General features: G+C 42.8%; 3 protein-coding genes across 4 annotated transcripts in view; 1 reads left to right on the top strand and 2 right to left on the bottom strand.

Moving 5' to 3' along the window:
• Positions 1 to 5357, bottom strand: part of LOC106816308 (actin cytoskeleton-regulatory complex protein PAN1-like) — a 12013-nt gene extending 6656 nt beyond the window's left edge. The window contains exons 1-6 of the mRNA XM_014820888.1: positions 5214 to 5357; positions 3033 to 3309; positions 1877 to 2116; positions 1551 to 1702; positions 967 to 1098; positions 4 to 376 (exon numbers count right to left, since the gene is read on the bottom strand). Of these exons, the coding sequence (XP_014676374.1) occupies positions 4 to 376; positions 967 to 1098; positions 1551 to 1702; positions 1877 to 2116; positions 3033 to 3285 (1150 nt within the window). The 5' untranslated portion in view covers positions 3286 to 3309; positions 5214 to 5357. The remainder of the gene's footprint in view (positions 1 to 3; positions 377 to 966; positions 1099 to 1550; positions 1703 to 1876; positions 2117 to 3032; positions 3310 to 5213) is intronic.
• Positions 5358 to 5404: 47 nt separating this feature from the next.
• On the top strand, positions 5405 to 11322 carry LOC106816313 (28S ribosomal protein S23, mitochondrial-like). Of its 2 annotated transcripts, none has more exons than XM_014820893.1 (5): positions 5405 to 5466; positions 8927 to 9088; positions 9357 to 9431; positions 9913 to 10030; positions 10901 to 11322. In XM_014820893.1, exons 1-5 carry the CDS (start codon positions 5423 to 5425, stop codon positions 11042 to 11044), a joined length of 543 nt encoding a protein of 180 aa, XP_014676379.1. In that variant the 5' UTR covers positions 5405 to 5422; the 3' UTR covers positions 11045 to 11322. The 2 variants fall into 2 exon arrangements, with proteins under 2 accessions (XP_014676379.1, XP_014676380.1); XM_014820894.1 differs by lacking the exon at positions 5405 to 5466 and adding an exon at positions 5475 to 5534.
• A 59-nt stretch (positions 11323 to 11381) lies between these two features.
• LOC106816312 lies at positions 11382 to 15456 on the bottom strand. Its single transcript, XM_014820891.1, has 5 exons — positions 15299 to 15456; positions 13373 to 13702; positions 12949 to 13059; positions 12521 to 12552; positions 11382 to 12265 (listed from the first exon to the last, which is right to left on the bottom strand). The coding sequence occupies exons 1-5, from the start codon at positions 15445 to 15447 to the stop codon at positions 12075 to 12077; spliced, it is 813 nt and encodes a 270-aa protein (XP_014676377.1). The 5' UTR covers positions 15448 to 15456; the 3' UTR covers positions 11382 to 12074.
• Between the last annotated feature and the right edge of the window lie 412 nt (positions 15457 to 15868).

Here is a 15868-nt window from a genome sequence, read left to right on the forward strand (position 1 = left end):
TGCCCGACGGCGGCGCGGCGGAGGCGGCGCCCGCGCGGTGCGGCCCCGCGACGGCTGCGGCCCGCACAGACGCTCGCGCCGGCAGCGCCGCCGATCCCGTGCGCGGCGGAACGAGCGGCGGCGCCACCGTCTCCTGCCTCGGGATGCCGGCGCCCCCTGGCGACATGTCCATGTACGGCGAGGAGTCCGCGGCCGCCGCCGGGCTCGGGGTGCCGCCGCCAGGTGGCGCCGGCAGGGGTCGTGCGCCGCCGTTCGGCGACTTCTTGGACAGGGGCGGACTCGGCTGAGTCGTCGGCGTGACAGCGATGTACATGGCGAGCGATTGCATGGGCGACATCGGTGACTGCGTCGTTGCCGCCGTCGCCGGCGCCCTCTGCTGCAATACGTGGGTGGGGGGAGGGCGATTACGATCAGGAAGTCAAAGACGCTCGACCTTGAAGGGTCATTACAAAGAATGTGCGGTCAAACCCCCGTGGCGAGAGTCGCAGACGATCAGGCACCTGTCGATAAGCAACACTTGCTATTTTCTTCGCGTGAGAGTTATAATACAGCGAAACCACCTCGATAGTACGTCTACTTGTTTATTTGGGAGAAATTAAGTATTTTCCATGAACGACGCTCACGTACGGGTTTAACCGTATGATGAGATGAACAAAAGGGATCTGTTTCGATCTTATCTAGATCTATAACTTATCTATCTTATCTATAGAGATCACGCGCCAGTGTGTTGGCCAGACACCCATCTACCAGTCTTTTGGACGGCCTATTCTTGGATGAAACGGTTGAAATTTCATAGAGACGGCATGAGGGCAGCCCAATTTTACCCCTGCATGAAAATAAAATCGCCGGTTTTTCCCCCTAGGGCGCTTCGTTCCCGCAGCACCCTCGATTCGCTCAGATGGTAAGACTCTCTGATTTTTTATCCCTGTCTAACACCGTGACGCGCGCGTGCGTACGGCTGGCTACCTGGTCCTCCTTGAAGCTCATCAGGTTAGGTTCAGCGACCTGCTTCGGCTTGATGGACTCGGCCCACGTGCGATCGTAGCGTGGCGTGTATGCGGGCGGCGCCTCATCGTCAGACGACGTTGGCTCAAAAACCTGCCGAGAAAATACGCGCGATTCGTCACTCGGGCGGAAATACTCCCCCCCGGACGAAATAAACACAGGGGTGAACACAAGTTAACGCTGGGAGTGAACACGTGCGTTTTTTGTGTGGTTCACGTAGGCGTAGAGAGTCACTTATCGCTGCCTCTATAGAAGAATTCGCGCGATTCGTCACTCGCGGAACTACTCCCCCCAAACGAAATAAACACCGGGGTGAACACAAGTTAACGGCGGTGATACGCGTGTTTTTTATTTGATTCACATAAATTTTCAGAGTCACTTATAGCTGCTTCTATCCAGATTGTAGGCTAAACAGAATAACACCATGGCAACCTCGGACTTTTCTCTGTACGGTCACACGCAAAGTTTAGGCACGGTGCGTGACCGACTATCTTACGCTCTTCGTTTTTACGCCACGCGAAGAGAAAGGTAAAGGAATCACGCACCTGGCTGGGGAGGGATTCTGCTGCCGCAGTGGTGGCCACGGGGGCGCCACTTGGACGCGTTGCCGCTGTTGTCGTCGTCGGCGTTGTACCCTCGTCGTTATCGCTGGGGTCGTCGTCGCGACCGTACGTGTACACGGAACTGGCCGGCCTCGCTGAAAAACACAGACGGCGTGATCGGCGGCGTGTAGCAGTAATATTGCGCAGTGCCGCGAAGTCTGCTATCCCATCCCACGATTACGATCGCAAGCAATATTGCACAGCGCGACAGAGCGCGGCCTATCCCGTCTCGCGACGACGGTCGAAACAAGTGAACGGTCGACGCCTACCCGTGCCTTCGGACGCGGCTCCCTCGTCGGGCGATCGTGGCGCTGCCTGGCCCGGGCTGCAGCTGTAGGGCGGCGGGGGCGGCTCGTCCTTCGGCAAGAGGGCGCTGGTGTCCAGCGAGCCGCCGTCTCCGCTGCCGGGCGAAGCTTGCGACGCGTTCTGCGGTCGATTCTCGCCCGTCTCGCCGGGGAACACGACCGTCTGCGCGTGCGAGCGAGGGTCGCGTGGCGACGATTCCCCGTCTGCGTACGAGGGACGCGCGAGCGTGAGACGCGGGGGGTGGTTAGTAACGCGAGACTCCCCGTAGAGTTCTCGCCGTGTGAACATATATATACATATATATATATATATATCTTATAGTATATATGTGTGTGGCTAGACGTTAGACAGGTTATAGTATTTCACTTTTGGATTGCCATTTGCTTTAATGTGGCTTGTTATTTATAGATTATGGTTAGGGAGGGTTAAGGCTAGTGCCGAGTTAAACGTTGCTGACGACTAAAGTTAAAGGGACAGTAGCCTCTAGGATTTTACTGCATACAACTGTACTTACTGTATAACAAATCGTCTATACCCACACGTATTGTTACCAGACACCTAATTTAATTGTTATAATTAATTACACATCAACGCTACGCAAATTGAATGGCGGCCATGACACCCAGCGACCATGCTGCCACCCAAAAGTTGCGTATTGACAATTTATTTTGCACGTTACAGGCGAGGGCTAATCACAAAAGTGCAATTATATTTATTAACTAAATGCTATTTAACCGAACGATATTCATTTTAGGGCAAATTATCCATATTATAACTGAAACTGTATGTCGTTTATAAGATATTACAATCTTTTGCTTTTAAATGAATAAATAAGAAACACCCTCGTCTGTAGCCCTTGGCTGGAAAGTGGTTTTGCGCAACCTATCAGATCGTGCGCTTGAGTGGCGCCACCGTCGTTGTAATCAAACTGTAGTCGTTAGTTTAAACATTTAAAAAAAAATATTCTAATGGTGATTGAACTATGAAACTTTTATGTAGCGTAATTATAACCTAAATTAAGCTGAAATAACCCTAGAACCTAGAGTGAACTCTCCCTTTAAGCTCTTCGACGTACGCACGGAACAACCACCACCGCGACGTACTGCATCGACCACCTACCTATGTCGACGCTCAGTGCCAACAGGTGGTCGATCGTCGTGTCGACTGCTCCCTTGTTCGCGCGCAGCACCGTCTCTATAACGTCCTCCTCGACGTCCGGAAACATCGTCTTGAAATCGTCCATCGCCTGCGTGAACTCAAGGTGTGTGGCGCGTCGCCGCTGCGTCTCCTCCTTCGGCTGCCTCGGGTTGGAACCGCGACGACGCGAGCTTCGACGATTCACCTGCGTCTGCGTGTCCGGCGCGGTCGCCATGGCGACGATGACTCTGCCTGTCTGCTACGAAACACAGACGTCGTCCTCAGCCTAAAAAATACTTTTTTTATTACGAGAGCCTTCTTTTTGATTTTGTATTGAAAAAAAGAGGCTCTCGTAATTTGTTTACGGGAGCCTATTTTTAAGCTTGGCCCAGAGCTACTTTTTTCATAGGCATGATTTGTCTAAAATTTTCATAATATTTGATGCACTGACTCTAATAATGTCTCAGAAGCCAGAAATTGTGTCTAATTATCGTAAAGGTGTTTCCCAAACAAAGTTCAAGATTATGCTTTGGCGAAATCGATGAGGTCACAAATTATTCCTAATGGTGACAAAAATCCGGAAGCCGGCGTTTACAGTTGCTGTATGCATGTTAATGTACAAAGGTATGACTGCATGCACTGATTGTCTCATTCGCATTGTTTTTTAATTCAAATCTCGTATGTCTAGCCATTCAATAAAAAAAACTTGCTTGCCCGAACAGGGAAGTGCAATTTCAAGCTACCTGCCCGGGGCGAATTTTTGGTTTGCCCCGGCGCCTTCGGGCGCAAGCGGGTTTGTCGAGCCGGCACCGCCAGGGTTCGAATTTCGGCTGAAAATCTAGTGGACAGCAGGACCACAACTTCAGAAAGTTGGTGGACCTGCACAAAAATTTGGTGGTCAGCTTATTTACTAGCAGCGAGTTACAAAATAGTATATAAAGATAACCAGTGAATTAAAACAGCATACGCATAACAAGGAGTTAATGAAGACAAATAGTGTCTTCATTAACTCTTGATGTAACTTAATTAGAGTTGGTCAAATAATGTTTCAATCTCTAGGAATGTTGGGGGGGGGAGAGCTTCTGGGTAAGGTTTTACTTTCGTTTTTCTATTCCCCAGTCCACGGTACCCCCATGCATAGATCTATCAATGCTGCCCGCACATCCACAAAGTTACAAGTGCCTAGAATCTTCAAGTATATACAGTTTACATTTCTTCTAAATATCTACCTGATAAAAAACGTCACTTTCTACGTGATGAATTCAGAAAACAGCTTTGATTACGTGCGTGTCAGGTGGCACTGGTCGTGCCCTAACTTCTCACAATAACCCCTGCGATATATAAACTTATTGTTACGCGGTTATAAAAACACATTGATTTCTTAAACTGTCGCGAGTTTTTGTTCGTGTGGCGAATCATGCGTTGAGGGATTCATGCAGCTCAGAAGTTTTGGATACCCTAGCCGTCTACGTGAGGAACGGGTCGTAACACTGCCGGCGGCACCGGAGCGATTTTTTCTCGTAGCTTCCAAAATTTTCGCTCTCGTAATTGTTGTTACCAGAGCGTTTGAAGCGACGCGAGCGAAATCGCTCGCCGCTCCCGTGTATTTTTTTCGCTGGTCGTCCCTACTGCCTATCATGTATGTGGATAACTCTGGCTTGGATAATAACAATTGATTAGATATTATATAAATATATATGTATATGTCTGTGTCTGTGTTTGTGTGTGTGTGTTTGTAGTAAATGCATTGCGAAATTTAGGAACTTAGATAGGTATACGTTCTACCCTAATCGATTTTTTTTGCAAAACAAGATAGTTCAGCTCGGTAGCCAATCCGTTTGTTGCATTACTTCCATTTTACACACCCGATCGTTTCAGTCCTTAGCTTGCAGTTGGAAAAGTGTGTGGTGCGACTTAAAATAACGATAGTCGTAGTTGTCAAGACGATACACATATCTCCGGAAGTATAAATAAGTTAAACACTGTTAAACGTTATAGATAAACTATAGTAATTAGTATATATATCTGCATAAAACGTCGTAATACTAGTACAGTAGTAGTAATAGTATTTGAACTTGGATTCATTGCCTTATTTAGCAGCAGAACTGGAACCAACATAACGATACTCGATAGTGTTCCCTCGCATAAGACACACACAACTACCTTCTGTGAGTTTAACTTGACATGCCTCGGCTTGCTGGAGCACCGCTACATCACGATGAGCGGCAGTATAGCCAATACAACATTAATTCCGTCTATTTTATTCAATTTACGCAAAAATCTTTGAACTTTCTGTGTTGACTCACCAACCGGAAGTTCACGCGCTTCTCGCGATTTCGCGTCCGACCTATGACCTTTCGAGATTAGCAAGCATGGCGGGTAGTAGACTTGAAAAGCTAGGAACAATATTTACACGGTGAACGTTCGGTGTTACGTAGTTACATACAATTAAGCAGTTTGACGGTTAATAATACAATACTTAGTGTACGTTAATAAGACTGTTATGTGTAGAGTACAATCACGTGTTGCATGTTATATACGTTTGCAAACAATAAATTCGTTAGGACGTCAGTGACAGATGCAGTGACTCACTGACGCAGTGACTGCTGTGCACACGAACAGAGACTGTACTTATTGGTTGTTTAATCATATGTAATCATAATATCAGTGTAAACTAATACAAGATACAATCTTGTGAAGCTAAAAGTTAAAGGTTAGGGAAAACACTACTTGGTTCGGTGATCTGTGTAATTCTGCTGCCCTTTGTCTGCTTGAAAAATACCAATTAAAACATATGCAATTTGTAAATAATACACCACATCATTACATGACACATGTAGATGATCATGTACATAGACTTCGGAAGTGGATCTGCAACATAGGAATCCCCGACATTGACGGGTTAAAAGACGGCCAATGCAAATATCTGCTAATTTGCGAAGATCATTTTGAGGCATCTCAATTTATGTGTCCAGCTGACAAGGGTAAAAATCACTGGCTGCTTTGAAATGTGATATGCTGTACCTATTTAAAAATATAAAGTACTATTATTAGTATGGAAATCCTTGAATCCTTGAACTGAACTCCGCCGAGCTGTAGTGTTCTCTCGGTATGATAGTCACTTACAGGGATGAGATTCTTCCCGGACATCCGCGGAAATCCGCGGATTTGACAGTCCCAGGGGTCGATTTTGGTGAAACGTCTAAATTCGTTGAGAAAATTGGGAGGGGGGTTAACAATGTAAACTTATGTAAAGTTATATACCCTCAACAGCGCCTGACGTTAGACTGTAGAGTGTAGACAGTAGGCTGACAGCGAAGTATACAGTGTATCTGTTTTGCGTACCAGAAAAGAAAATCCTCTTTCACAGGCTGCAGTAGAGGGGCAGACATTTGAGGTAGCTGATCACGTAACGACCATGCCTGGCCTGGGGGCGGGGGTTTCCATGTTGCTGTGTACAATGTTGTGTGCATGACTATAGTATATGCACTGATTGTTCCATTCGCATTGTGTTTTTTTCATTCAAATCTCGTCGCAGCAAGGCAGCTTGGCCCTGTGGCATAATGGCATTATGTCTGAGTAAAACAATGCAAGCGACGGGTGGAAACAGAAAAGATCATTATGTCTAGACATTTAATAAAAAATTTGCCCTATTTTCAGCCCCCTATTTACTTGTATAGTTCGTTTGTTCCTTTTACAACTTGAAAAGGTGATTCAAGAGTCTCCTATGTGTTCAGAATAGCTTAGAATGCACCAAATTGCACATTCTTTTATAAAAAAAATCCGGGGGATCATGCCCCGGACCCCCTAGCATGGCGAGACCTACGGTCCTCGCATTGCTCGCTCCTCTGTTTGCTAATTAAAATTTCAGCTGAAAATTAAATTATCCAATCTCATCCTGCACTTAGTACGTTAATGTCACACTATGTAAGTGTCTCACGGTATTACGGGTATTACTGGATAATAGGTGGCGCTGACGCCTATTAGTAAAAAACCTAACCTGGGAAATTAGTAAAAAACATTGCTTTCTCTGCTTCTCGTTGTGTGACTCATGGGTCGTTGTCATAGGTCGTTATACATGTACCAGGCTTGATTTCAAGAAATATACATAAACAAAAATACATTTGAGAAATATTTACTGCTGGGCACTGAAGTATATCATTGCTTATCAGGGGCGTAGCCAGGATTTTCAAAGTTGTAGGCACGACTATCTGAGCGGAATGCCACCATCGGTTGGCGCGGAGCGCACAAGAAAATTTTTGGTTTACAAACCCTCCAGATGGCCGGAAACGGCCCTTCCCGAGTGTTCATTCTGGTTCCCTGGCCTCTTGATAACTTTGAGACACCTCATTCAATAACACTTTTAAACCCAAAAACACAACGAGTTAAAATAGTGTTACGAACGAGTTAAAATGTTAAAAAACTTGACAAGATCGGTCGTTAGTCTTTTTCGGCGTTAGAGTGTTGAATGAAACGGCACGCGATAGAAATGGACAGCCTAGATGTACAGAAGAATAGGTCACCTAATTGCCTATTTCTTGCTACGTTTTTCATTTCAATAGTTTTTCCTGCCTAGACTCTTAAACTTGTCCAGCAAAGCTTATGGATTTGAATTATGATGGTTTTAAAAAAAAAGATAACTTGGCAAAAAAAAGTGTAGGCCCGGGCCTACAGTGCTACATACTGGCTAGCCCTGCTGTATGGCAATATCAAAACTAAACCAACACATGCTTAATAATTTTGCTAATAAAAAATTCAAACCGTTTGTATTTTACCTTAATTTCCTATAATCCTTCACCGATCCTCTCCACCTTTATTAAAAACACAAGGGCAAGTCAAACATTTAAGAGGCTAAGAAAGGATGCACGTTCCATCTCTGATAGAAGTTAGTAACCCTTTTGCACTCCAACCTAGAAACAAAGCAGAATCGTACATTGCTGAAGCTCCAGCACTTGTGATTAAGCTTTTTAGCAATAAATGTGACTAAATATACTGGTATTTGAGTAAAAAAATATGGAAATTATATCGTCTTTATTATTTTTATTGTTTGTAGAAAAAACAAACATCTCACAAAATCTGGTCACAGACTAAGGAATAAATTAAACTACAGACCGTAGCACATTACGCATTGTGATGTATTAATTGTGTGTATTCATTGTGCATTAGTCGGTGATACGGTGTGGATGATCGTTTTGCATTTAAAAATAAATGTATAGCCGTTTAATAGAGCACAATCTGCTTGAAGACTATCATTTGACCTTCTAGATTCAGGAATGTATAATTAAATTCCAGTCCAAATATTAGAATTAACGATAGAGACGTTTTAATGTTACAACGTTACACATCCACAATCTGTCACCACAGTTAGATTTTTAGTGTATTGCATTCAATTGCATTACACTATTTTGGCATTTTGTCCAGTCTGTTTATCCGTTAGTCTGTGGTAATACTATGCCAGGGGCGGATCCAGAGGGTTTGGGTGACCAGTTTCCATAGTTCTAGTCACAGCTAGGGGGGTCCGGGGGCATACCCCCCGGGAATATTTTAAAAATTAGGCTATATTTGGTGCATTCTGGTGAATTTTGAGCGTCAATTCTGAAGATACCCAGCAGCCTGTGACCGGTTTCTGGAAACCGGTGCAAATCGGCCTAAATCCGCGCCTGTATGCCATTGACATGTATATTGACATTGTAATACTATGCCAGTGACATGATACTCTAGAAAAGCCAGGGCAATACGGCTTTTTGGCGCCATGATACAAAGAGGATTATCCCAGGGTTCGCTAATAAGTATTCAGCTAATGCATAAATGATATCTCAATCAGTCGATGCCTAGATTTATGTTGTATTTTATTTTTAGTCTTTATCTATTCACAGAGTTCGCGGATTAATGCGAGCCGGTGTTTTAAGTGAAGAAGACAAGCCTTTATGGTTCGACGTGTACAAGACGTTTCCGCCAAAGTATGAACCATACGCTGACAGACCACCAGCTGACAAAGAGATCGTTGATATACTCTACCCAGAAGACATAATAAGAGCGTATGTTTATAATCTATAATTGTAAATTAATGGTTGTACAAACGCTGGTAATAGCTATAGGTTCACCCAACAAATTAAATCTGTAAAGCTAATAATTTCATATGGTAATGGTAATGTAGGCATTGACATAACTCAAATAAATTATAAGGGAAATCCAAATATATAATTTTGCTATGAATAATATTGCATGTGCTATATTGACACAGAGTATGTTATAGGTTTTTCCTTTACGCTATATTGCTATACTCCCTAATGTTTTTTTCAACAGGAAATTTTATAAAAAGTTTGGATCCCCAGGAACAATTGACATGACAAACCACAAAACGAAGGCACTGTCGGAGAGGTACGCATGCAAAGTGGTAGTTCAATAGGGAATATTCGATAGATTGAAGAAAGCATAAAGCATGCTAAAGAATTAGGCATGTACACTTTTAAGGGTCCTTATAGTTTAGCCTTTAATTAAATTAAAATTAAATCCTTCCCGCACCTTTATATGCTTAGCGCACGTTTACATGGCGCATAGGGCGGTGCCTATCTCCGTTTCAGTAACCCCGAGGTCCCGCAGCTGCTTTCACAGTAAATGCTACAGTAGGGGGGTAGTCCACTGGTAGCACTGCGAGTTAACTTGCCACACTCTATCTCTATTTGCTTAATGCTAAGCAGAGAAGCCGTGTGTACCTTTTTTCAAGTCTTTGTATGACCCGGCCGGGAGTTGAACCGCCGACCTTCCACATACGAGGCGAGCACTCAACCATTGAGCCATAGCAGTGGTGCTCATAGTTTAGCTTTGCATTGTATAAATTTGTTGTTTTCGATGGTTTCAGATTTATAAAGAAGCACCAAGAATTAGAGCATGAGGGAGTAATCAAGCCAGAACAGCTGTTCACGGCAACAACAGAAGCACTAGCCAACGAGGGACTTGTACTCGAGAGAACTCATTCGGTAATGACATAAGCAAATGCATTTATGCAGTGTCTTGATATGTAAAGCAGGCTCAAAATGTTTCAGTAGTGTAACGACGATGATGACGTTACCCGATTCAAAGTAGACTAGTTGTAGCGATGAATAATGAAAACTCCAAAGTCCAAGCAGTTGTGTTCAGCAAATAGTATTATTGTTTCTCAACCCACATACGCGCGCACAGAGCCGCGTGCCTCGCACACTCACGTCCGACCTCTCTCTTCAACCAAGACCTAGCTCCCATTTATACATTTCTAGCTAACAAAGAAAGTCGCGCGCGCGGACAACCACACCCGCTCAGGGGAAAAAAAAAAAATTTTTCGGGGGCTACTTTTCAAGCTCGCGTGCATGAAAATAGCGCTCTAAAATTTGGTTTGCATTGAACTCTATGTAAATTTACGGGGCTCTTTTTGGCATTTCGGGGGCTAAATCGCCCCGAGCCCCCGTGTATTTTTTTCACTGCACCCGCTTTCCACATGCACAACAATTCTCTCTCCACCGTTTCTCATCTCCATCATCCATACCACATCAAACGCGCTACCGCCGACCAACCCATTATGCAACCACAGTCGCTACATTTCCAATCGCTCAGCTACTATTTGTAACATCTGCAAACCATACTTTACAGTAGTCGACTCAAAAGTCATAGCCAGAATTCGTTAAAATGTTCAATTTCCAGAAACTGTTCTAAAGTCACCTTTAATATTCATCATCACTTTCCCTCATGATTGGTAAATACAACTTATCCCCTCCACTAACTAATTACTCATTGAGAAGTCGTCGACTGCATCGGTGTAGCAACTTTAGCGTACTTAATTGTTTCATGTCAAAGCTATTATCATCTTTCTACAGGAGGCGCCTGAAAGGCCTGTACGTGGAGGCGGCGATATGAGCGAGACTAGGGACGGCAGCGGCCATTTTACAACACAGGTCAAAGTGTCGGAAATGTTCAAGGACGCGCAGTTGCAACGCGATGATAGTAAATCAGATTCATAGCAACGTACCAGTCTGCATTACCAAAAACAAATTTAACAGAAACTTGTTTGCAAAAAACTTGATAGTTTGTTGTTTGATTAACAAAGATGATGGGAAATGTAAAAAAAATACGTCCTTTGTTGAATCCATGAAAGGTGCAAGGATAAAATAGTGACTTGAACTGTGAGTGTTAAAGTATTTATACTGTAATTGTGCTGTATTGTGTCATACAGTTAAAAACTGTCTGTATATAGTATGCAAATGATGTTATAGATTGTCTAAAAAGCGTTTTAAACAAATTGTTGCATTTGATGTTATATTTAAAACAGTATACATAATATAACCCTATGCATGTTGATATTTTTCTATTGCCAGCAGCCATTTATTTTACATGTTAAATCTGTTTAAACTCGACATATAAAATTAAGAATTTGCACGTTGATTCGAAAAGGAAGTGTATCAACATACAAAATAAAAGATCGTTTTCAGTTAAAATAATGTGGATTTGCACAATTCTGAGAAAAGTAATCTGTACTGGTTGGGGTGATAGAGGTGCCTTCCATACAATTGCTGAAAACAACACCGTCCTTACAACTACCCATCTTATTTATATATGCACATACAAAATATGCATTTCAGTAGTTAAAATAAATCATAGCATCCATTTTAAATGTTTATACTAATGGACATGTAACAACTACTGTTAGTTATTATAAAGATAGCCATGGTGAAAACTATAGCTGCCACATTTTGCTTCGCAATAATGGCAGGGTGCACGATTCGCCTGCACTTCTCTTAGTGAGGTTGATTGTGTTGCGAGAGAATGTAATTTCAATCCAGGACTAGGACTTGCAGAGAAAGTAGGAGGAGCGAAAGTCAACGACCTGCAAGCTTTCCACATTGTCACTTCTTCGTAGTTAAAAACACAAGCCAAGCCGTTCCACACTCCCAAGTAATACGGCAAACAGAAAACTGCCGTCGTCGCGTCGAAACTCTGCGGGACTTTGCACGACCAACCGCCGAGCAGGGAATGTGATTCCTGCTTCCTGAGCTATTGGTATTCTGTGTACTTGTTACTCTTTCCGTAGCACTTGCTCACTGGGTACTTCTCCGCATTCAATGCTATCTTGGAGAGGGCCGCTGCCGGTAGATCCACGCGCACCTTGTCTGCGAGTCGTACGAGGTAGACTAAAACGTCGCTGAGTTCCTCGCCGAGATGCCGACGCTCTGCATCCGTCCAATCTACAACAGCGTCAACGTTGCAGGGTTGAAGATCCGACACGGCGCAGTAAGTCACGGTTAGCTCGATCGATTCGTTTTGTGAAACATCACAGCACGAGTTACCGCAACCTGAAGTAATGTCGATACGATCTCCACACAGGGGGAATTAAATCTTTATATTGTTGAAACTAACATTAAAATTTTTGATATTCAATGAATTACTGTTTAGGTTAGTCAAAACATTGTACATTAGACATTTACTGAACTATGAATCACCTGGAATACCCTCCTTCACTTCTCTCCACTGGCTGCAAAAATAAATACAGTAAGGATTATTATCGTGTTCTTGAAAACCCCTTGCAGAATTTACGTATAGAATGATGTTGCATTGGTGGCCATCAATCGTTAATCTACTTACTATTGTATGTAGGATTGGCATTTAAGTCTGAGATCTTTCTCTCAATTTCGTACGATTAAAAAAATTATAGAAATCGGCTTTTGCATTTACGATATGGGCAACTGTACAACTGTGTACAACTGTGTACAACTGTGTACAACGTGTAAAATGTTGTAAAACGTCTCGTAGAATGGCCAAGACCACTGCAACATTGACGTCACTTTCACAGATGTCTAGTAAGGTTACTGCCTCATATGGAATTCATAATATCTGTGTAAATCAACTTTCTGTTTTAATGTGTACATACAATAGCTCGGCTAACTCGCCCACTTCTCCCACAAGTGCAAGCAGCAGGTTTTTAGGGGAGTGGAACTGGTCCCAATTCCTTTCTTCTACAAAACTTGCCATGATTTTCCTTCTAGAATGAAGACATAAAAGGCGTGCATTTATGATGGAAAGGAACAGCATTAATCAATATCCAAGAAGTGCCGCTAATATTATGACATTAATTGCAAATACCATTACTAGTAGTACTGCACATCTGGCAACAATATAACTATCCAATCATGGTGTAACAAATCCCTGCGTAGAGTCAATTCATTATTGGTCTATTAGCACACACCATGACAATTTGCTGCATGTGTTCTTTACCAATAGACTACAAGTACCGTTTTCGTTATTGTATAATTACCCAATTTATTGCCCTATATACCACGATCATATTGCCTTACATATCTTCCATGGTCGGGCTTGAACTGAAGTGAAAGCCTTCATCTTTAGCTATCTCACTAGAAGAATCATTCGAGATTGGTCTCGGCTTCTCCTCTGGACCCGATTCATGGCTTCTACTCAACTCTGAAGATTCTGAAGGCACCACAATCGTACAGCTTCTCACCGGCTTCAATATCCCAACTTTTTGAGTCGTTTTACTTGGTGTGAGTGCACGAACATCCCGCTTCTTGGAATCGGACCGAGGTGTTAACTTCATTCCAACAGTGTCCCTACACATTCTTCCGAGGGAGGTGAAGCATGACTGGCATACATGACCATCCACGGCTTTCCTGCGACGATTACGAGGTAAAAAATACATGTACTATACTAACACAATTGAATCAATGAATTAATTATAATATACACCTGAACATTCAAGACTTTCTGCATTTTACAGGTGTACTGATCTCCGACTGCAACTGCAAGTTAAAACCAGTGTTTGTACCAACGCACGTGTACAAGCAGTGTGTTGTAACAGGGTAAAAAATACTTTTTTTTCACCAGAGCCATTTTTCTGACTTGTCAAAAATGTACCAGAGCCATTTTTTGAAGCTCCAGAGCCATTTTTTATGTATCCATGGCCATTTTCAGTTTCAAATTTTACGTACTATAATGTACTCTTATTTTATTTGTGGGGATGAGGACATCAATGTAAATTGTATGTATTATTAATTCTTTGAGTGTGTCAAATTTTCTGTTAATACATGTACCTATAATTATATAAATTTACATTACTACATATCACTAATCACACTTGTAACTCATGATCCAAACATCCTTTGAATCCATTCGCATTCACTATGCCGCCTCCGAGGCTCCGACACCTCTGACCTCTCCCATCTTCTAAGTTCTATCATAGTACCATACTACCATTCTGTCCACCCTAGGGGGAGAGCACGTTTTTGCTTCAAGCGCCACGCTGGTGGCATTTAATACATGCAAAAATGCGTATCCGCGTCGCCCCGCGCGTACGTTACGGGTCAAATGTTGAAACGTTTGCCGCCTCGCGGTCGATAACGTAAGAGCTTTGAATATATATATATAGAGAGGTTGGTAGAAAGAAGAAAAATGCCAACTTGACTGCATATAATCATCAGTGTAAACCCAGCTTCAGCCGCTGCTGCATGCACAGTGTATATGTAGCACTCGCTCGATCAGAAATTTATTGAGATTTTGGCCATCGCTTCTTGTGTCCAACGGTACAACACATTGCCTCAAATAATATGGTGCAAAATTATTTTCAATTAGTGCATGATTATGTCTATGATAGGCGTAATTTAAAGTTATTGAAGTTGACCAGTTCCGTGACACACTACATACATCACTTGTGGCTATAGTAATAGTATCAGGAGTAAGATAATATTATATAGGATCTATCACTATTAGTATTATTATCTTAATCCTGATAGTAATACTAATAGTATACTACTATTACTAGTGCTGAGAGGATCTATGTCCACCGGGGTACTGCCGGAACGTACCCTGGGTACGATCCGGTATACCGGAACGCACCCTGCTGCTATCTAATATGCCGGACCGTACCTCGCCTACTCCACTAACGAGTCTAGGGAGTCGCCTACGCCTACTCCCTAACCCGAAACCGAACCCGAACCCTAACCATATCAAATAGTGACCAGGGTACGTTCCGGTATACCGGACCGTACCCAGGGTACGTTCCGGTAGTACCCTGGGGGACACAGACCCTATGAGCAATACTACTACTAGTAGTAGTAGTACTAGTACTAGTACTACTACTACTACTAGTACTACTACTAGTACTAGTAGTAGTAGTACTACTAGTACTACTACTACTACTACTACTACTACTACTACTACTAGTACTACTAGTACTAGTACTAGTAGTACCACTACTACAACGTATTTACCATTCTGGTTGCTCAAAATGCAACGCCTCTTTCACGACAACATTTTGTCTCTTAAGAAAAGAATTCGCATTGATTGGTTTTATTACTCTCTTGCAACTTTTTTTCGAGAGAACGTACAAGTACAACGTAAACAATTTTGATGCACCCATGATTGAAGAAACCGCGCGAACTCTGGCGTAATCCTAGACTGGTACTCGCTCCCACCTCGATTACTCGATTACTTCCCCTTCCGAGTAACTAAGCCGAGAGGTGGGACCGGGTACCAGTCTAGCGACTTCCACGAAAAGACGCGAAAGCGCCACCTGCTGACCAATAAACGAGTTACTTTATTACAAAGGTTACTTTATTTTATTTTTTATTACCTTCTCTTTTAGGAGTGAAAAAAAAAATTGACTTTATCACTTCTAACTTCACCATAAAATTCTAAATAAATAAATTATTGAAACAGATCTGCATATAATCAGGAGTCCTGATAGACTCCTGATATCATATGAAATAGACATAAACATTCGAGGTTGAATGATATCTCTAGAATACGAGTACTGTACATAATTAATTTCTTATACATTA

The sequence above is a fragment of the Priapulus caudatus genome, unplaced genomic scaffold, assembly GCF_000485595.1.
Source record: "Priapulus caudatus unplaced genomic scaffold, Priapulus_caudatus-5.0.1 Scaffold1343, whole genome shotgun sequence".
Classification (NCBI taxonomy): domain Eukaryota; kingdom Metazoa; phylum Priapulida; class Priapulimorpha; order Priapulimorphida; family Priapulidae; genus Priapulus; species Priapulus caudatus.

Excerpts from the sequence above, each read along its gene's own strand:
- LOC106816313 (XM_014820893.1), top strand. The coding sequence starts at position 5,423 with ATGGCGGGTAGTAGACTTGAAAAGCTAGGAACAATATTTACACG. Across the intron at positions 9,089-9,356 it reads CCAGAAGACATAATAAGAGC|GAAATTTTATAAAAAGTTTG; the intron begins GTATGTTTATAA and ends TTTTTTCAACAG. Across the intron at positions 9,432-9,912 it reads ACGAAGGCACTGTCGGAGAG|ATTTATAAAGAAGCACCAAG; the intron begins GTACGCATGCAA and ends CGATGGTTTCAG.
- LOC106816312 (XM_014820891.1), bottom strand. The coding sequence starts at position 15,447 with ATGGGTGCATCAAAATTGTTTACGTTGTACTTGTACGTTCTCTCGAAA. Across the intron at positions 13,060-13,372 it reads AGCCCGACCATGGAAGATAT|AAGGAAAATCATGGCAAGTT; the intron begins GTAAGGCAATAT and ends TCTTCATTCTAG. Across the intron at positions 12,266-12,520 it reads AGTGAAGGAGGGTATTCCAG|ATTGGACGGATGCAGAGCGT; the intron begins GTGATTCATAGT and ends ACGCTGTTGTAG.